We start from the raw sequence: 6,044 nt of genomic DNA on the forward strand, positions 1-6,044 counted from the left end.
CCTGTGGATGCAGATATGGTTAGCACTGTCCCAGAATCTGCTACACCTGCTGCTCTTGGTTATGCCACAAAGGTATTTTCTTAAATATCCTGCAGTGAATTGTTGTTCTGGCACTGCCATTAGAAGTCCTTGCCTATAAAAGGAAACCTTATTTTAAAAAGAAGGCAATGTTAGTGACTACAAGCATTACCTTTTTTTTAGACTTTTAATTCAGTGGCACTATTTTAGTTGACCCCACCGAAGATTGACCCAAAGACTAGGGGGTTGATCCTCTTCATGTAAATATAGGTAATATCATGAATATATATATAGAATTCAGTGGTAATGATTTGCTTATGAAAATTTACTTCTTGAGGTACCCCCTCAAGCCAATGAGACATTTGCCCCCTGCTAAATGTAGATGATAATAATTTATATTCATATTGTATAGTGTTCTTAGAGCAGTCCTTAATTTCATTTTTAGGGATAAGTGACTCTGGGGTATAGCATCCAGCAGTCCCTTGTTGGAAAGTTTAATCTCTTGAGTATAGGTTTCTTTTAATGGTTACATAATATGCACACATTTTAGAGAAATTTAGAGACCCTCTGACCCTCAAATCATCCCCTTTGCTTACTAGTTTTAATTCTCTTTTGATAATTTTCCAGTATGTAAGTTTTTCTAACAGTGATTTAGTCTGTGTCATATCTTCATATGCTTAGTGTTCTTTTCCAAACCAGAACACACCAGGGGAGAGGGGAGAGAGGGAAGAGAACAAAAAAGGGCAGGAAGCACAGTGATCCGTGGTGGTGAAATATTGGAGAGCTGGTGGTAACCCCTGATGGAGGTATTCCAGTATTACTTCAGAAAAACAATTACAAAAACTGTCAAAAATAAATAGTGAAGGAAAACTACTGATGATAGGGAGTCCAGAATAGCAACTAAGTGACTTGGAGAAAATAGGAGCCAAGAGTTCTCTGTATTGCTGCTCATTGTCCTTCTATTTTTTCTATCAGTGTAGACTTCCATATGTGGAGGTGTTGTGTAAAAACCGCTATGTAGGAAGAACCTTCATTCAGCCCAACATGAGGTTAAGACAGCTTGGTGTTGCAAAAAAATTTGGAGTATTGTCCGACAACTTTAAAGGCAAAAGAGTTGTTCTTGTGGATGATTCAATTGTGAGAGGCAATACCATCTCACCCATAATAAAATTGCTCAAGGAATCTGGTGCAAAAGAGGTAAGTAATAGTAAAACATAGCCTAAAGATCAGTAATTAACAATATGATACTGGCATAAAAATTGCATTTCAGTACAGGGAATCAAAATGAGTGGTTTCAGTCTAAGTCAAGTCAGCTTTGTTTAGCAATAACTATAGCAACTTGGAACATATGTATTAGCCACTTAAACTGCATACTAAATTTAATCTTTTGTAGATTAAAACAATATAAATGCTTAAAATCTTTATAAAATTAATTAAAAGGCAAATATGACCCACAAAATTACTTCACTTTTTAAATCTTTAGTGTTATACTTTCTCTTTTTGAAGACAGTATCAATTCTAGTATAAATTCACTCCATTATATTTTATATTTAAGTCTCAAAGCATATTCTAAATTTCTTGGTAATTCAAGTACAGAAGTCAGGTGCCATTTACAACTAATAGCTGAGCAGTTTTTGAAATAAAATCTGTTGTCAGAGGAAGTAACCTAGAAGGCAGTATGATAATCTATTTAGAAAATTTTGGAGATGATTATGATTTATTTTCTAGCCATGTATTACTGTAATAATCTCACTCTTAGAATTCTACGAAAATTATGTAACAGAAACAAAGAAAACTAGAAATTACTATGTCAATGGGAGAATAGTAAACTCTACACCAGTGTAATGACAATAATGATGCCATTAAAAATGACAGTTATGAAGATTATGAAACATAGGAAAATCTTTGCTATTATAAAAAAGGTAAAAAGTAAATGTGGACACCAATTATAGCTATGTAGTTTTATCTGACCAAAGGCAAATTGTAGGTGATGCAAGAAACAACACGCTACTCTATTATTTAAAAACAAAAACAAAAAAATCTTTACAAGTGGCTGACTTTTTGAAATTTTTGTTCAGAATATGCTAGTGTTTAGAGCAGGGTTGCTCAAGCATGATTCAAATATTCTGTAATTTTATGTTGCATTTCATCAGTGACAGAACTTTGCACAGTTATTGTTAAAGTGCATGTCAAAATAATGAACGTGTATTTAATAATGTTTTTTTCCCCATGGGTTTGTTCTCCAATAATGATAAGCAATAAATACAGCCATTAAAAACTGATGTGATAATTTTTATGTCATGTTTCTTGAATAATGCCAAAGATATTTAGGAAATATAAAATGTCTGTGGGTTTGCAAAAATAATGTGTGAAATGGTTTCTTTCATAGGTACATGTTCGCGTAGCTTCACCACCAATTAGATATCCATGTTTCATGGGAATAAACATACCAACAAAAGAAGAACTTATTGCCAATAAACCAGAATTTCAGCGTCTTCCAGAATATCTAGGTAGGTGTTAAAATTTCTGTAAACTTTATCTTGATTAATTTATTCACAGTTTGAAGCTTGTCAGTCTTAATAGTTTTAATGAAAAATAGTGTTCAGTATTTGTTAAAAATGTATGTATATGTTAAACAGATTTTCAACATTATCTTAGTAGTAAAGAATGTCTATTGTGTAAACACCATGGGAAGTGTTCTGTTGAATAGCTAGGCTGAGGTGAAATAAGAGAAAAAGGAAGAAAGGCTTTCCAGATAGAGGGAACTGCAAGCATGTTAATTAAAGCCACCCCAAGGGTCAAATCCCAAGAAAAACTAAAATAATCTTACCCATATTTTAATAGAAGAACTTGGATATGGGTACAGATTAAAACATTAAGAAATGTAAGTGGGCTTATCTTTAGTCATAAGGTCAGGAGACTTGGAGATCTAGGTTATCCAGGATAAGGCCTTTACTGTCAAAATCAGGTGAGGTATAACCTATTTACATATCACATAATAAGTAAACCTATTTAAACATCACATAGATGTTTAGCCAGTATGCCTTAGTAGTTAGTCGTCTCTTTTGCATTTCGTGACATCTTACCTGGTAAATATTTTGAATATCATCTTGACAGATTAGATATTGTGAGCACTCTTTGCCAGGATCATACCTATATTGTTATTATATCACAGAAACTCTAGGGCTAGCTAGGCAGTGTTTTCCTTAACTTGAGGTAAAAAATAGAAAAATAGAGGATCTTAAACTTAAATTTGAACTCAGATCTTCCTAAGTTTAAATCTTGGTTAATCAAGAAAAGTACTGAGACCTTTGAATCCATTCTAGACTCAAAGTTCCCACTGTTATTTGTTATCCCTAAAATCTTATTTAAGATTTTAAAAAGTAAAAAAAAAGGTCCTGATGTTGATGTTTCCCCTTTTTTTAAAAGAGAAACTAAAGAAGAAATTTCTATCCTGTCTTGAGTTTTTATATTTGTAATTTTCTCTGTTGAGCCAATCTTCCTTTCCAAAGGAAGTCTCATGAGTTTTTATTTTTCCCTTACAGGAGCAAACAGTGTTGCATATCTGTCAGTAGAAGGACTGGTTTCATCTGTACAAGGAGAGATAAAGTTTAAAAAGCAGGGAGTGAAAAAGCAAGATATTATGATTCAAGAAAATGGAAATGGTCTGGAATGTTTTCAAACTAGTGGTCATTGTACAGCTTGTCTCACTGGGAACTACCCTGTGGAACTGGAATGGTAGTTCAAGAATGGAGTTCTTGAAGTTTCAGGTCAAAGCTGATGGAGAAGTTACAGTAGTTACCTATTCATTTTTTATTACTCAGTTGGTACAGTATAAAATGCTATTTGTTTATCATTTGCCTTTATATGGTTTTGAGGTTTTTTTTCCTGAAGAGAGTACCAAAGTGCTGTTCGTTCTTTAATAAATCCTAGATATATATTTTGGCATTATCTAGGAACTTGGACGATCTTCAGTTTTATCTAGTAGTTTAGTAGAGGCTGCCAGTTATGATATCCTATATCTTTAGGATGAGATCATCAGTCGTACAAAGAACAGAGGGATTTTTAGAGGGAATTGCCAGGTACAAAATTCTCAGAATTTTGTCCAATATTTTTTGAGTTTCTAAAATTCAGTTATGGAATATTTTCATAATTGAACTCGCTAATTGTGTAGAATACAATAACATTTGATATTCTTTTTTACACAAGCATTGGCTAATCCTTTCCACTTTTTCAGAGAAGGCAAGTGGTTTTGTGGTACTTGCCAGGCCTATGCTTTAAAGAGTGCAAAAGATGAGGCACAGATGTGTATAGTGCAAACTGGATATGTGAGGTAAATACTGCAGTTTATGCAAAGCTTGACTCCAGTATACCTCAAAGGTAGCTAATGTCTAGAGTTCTCATTATAGTTATGAGCTTGGCTTTCCTATCTAACCCTAGATAAATCTTTTAAGAGAAGATAACCTTCTTGAGTGCCTCACTTTGTCCACCTGTATGTATAATGGGACACTTATGTTATTAAATAATTAAGTGAATGTGTCATGGGTCACTATTTTACTCCTAATTTTTAAGATAGAGCATGATTATTAGTTTTTGGGATGTTGACTGTCAATAATCGAGAATCTCTTAAGACAGAGATATGTAGTTTGGCAGCCCTTTCCCATCTTTTTGAGATGCCCTAGAATGGTTATAAAAACATGTCTGTTAAAAAAATTTTTATGTTCAACAGTATGATACATACTACTTAGTGTAAGTATGGCAAGTAACTTAGTCACTTGAAATAAAAGTCAAATTTTAGATTCTAACAGGCCTTTTATTTTTAATTTGATTAATTATATACTTTTTCAAAGTGAAGTGCTTCATCACTTGCAAGCATATATTCATATGTAAATAAATATGTATCACTGAAATTAAATGGTCCAGTGGAAACGTCCAGTTTTGTTTTAAAGTTCAAGAAGACAACTACTTTGAGTTGAGTGTGCCATCCAATTCCAAACAACATCTTAACCACTTTTTTCTGCTTTATCTTATTGGGATCTAATAAATTAGACTTTTTTGAAGTTTTTTTCTTGTAATGTCTAAGACTTAAAATTTTAAAATGACTTGTTCCTGTTCCATCCCTGTTTATATAAGTTTTTTTTTAAACAGTGTTTCTGTATTACCATAATTTGATGTATATAGCATCCAAATCCACTGAGAAATTTAATATTTATTAATAACTTGAAATCTCATCTTCATTTGGTATATAGTCTCACATGTTATATTACACAAGATTAAGATAAAAATCTTCAGAGCTCTTTAAAACTATGTGAAGCAGGCAGCAGACTTTCAGATAACTGTGGAAGTAACACAAGTAGATTGACATTTGAGTAATAACCCCCTGGGGCCATTTGAGTGGATAGCCTCTTGTCTTAAGTGTATTCCTCATAGCAACATGGAGGAGGCAAGATCTATGGGTCAATATGATCCTAATTACATTTGATTTTTAAAAACAAGAGACTCAGGGAAAATACTAAACCAAAATCTCTAATCTGACTTTTTGTGTTTTGTTTTTCATAGATTCTACTTTGTTTTATTAAATGCTTTAATAAAGGAAAATGATACTGTGACTGTTAATCTACAAATTTGTTACTATTTCTCCATTATGGTCTTTCATTTCCAAGTTTCGGAAGTCTGAATTGAATTATAATTTTTACCCGTTCAATCTCAAATGTGTATATCTGCTTTAAATATATGAGCAAATTATTATAAAGTGCAAAGAAGGTGAAAAATGTGTTTTCACAGAATTTATATTGTGAACTAAGCTATGCCTACCTTTTTGGAATCGTATTATGATGTGTGATATATGTAATAAGTGTATTTGAATGAGTATACATTTCATTAATTGTGATCTTTAGTTAGTGCATTAGGGTACACAGTGACTGTCACATCCATTCACTTGGCACTCAACTAGTCAGATTTAGATATTATCTCTCTGATCTAAGCATTTCAATAAGCAGGCCATCTCTTGTGACGCAGACAGTGTT

The 6,044-nt window shown here is 32.8% G+C and overlaps 1 protein-coding gene across 1 annotated transcript in view; it reads left to right on the forward strand.

The window, feature by feature from the left end:
* The window catches only part of PPAT (phosphoribosyl pyrophosphate amidotransferase), a 35,158-nt gene extending 29,380 nt beyond the window's left edge, over window positions 1-5,778 (forward strand). The window contains exons 8-11 of the mRNA XM_004681278.2: window positions 1-72; window positions 994-1,215; window positions 2,408-2,528; window positions 3,564-5,778. The exon at window positions 1-72 is cut by the window's left edge and continues 1 nt beyond it. Of these exons, the coding sequence (XP_004681335.1) occupies window positions 1-72; window positions 994-1,215; window positions 2,408-2,528; window positions 3,564-3,760 (612 nt within the window). The 3' untranslated portion in view covers window positions 3,761-5,778. The remainder of the gene's footprint in view (window positions 73-993; window positions 1,216-2,407; window positions 2,529-3,563) is intronic.
* The last annotated feature ends 266 nt before the right edge of the window (window positions 5,779-6,044 follow it).

Source organism: Condylura cristata, unplaced genomic scaffold (assembly GCF_000260355.1).
Source record: "Condylura cristata isolate star-nosed mole 26May11 unplaced genomic scaffold, ConCri1.0 scaffold00012, whole genome shotgun sequence".
Lineage (NCBI taxonomy): Eukaryota > Metazoa > Chordata > Mammalia > Eulipotyphla > Talpidae > Condylura > Condylura cristata.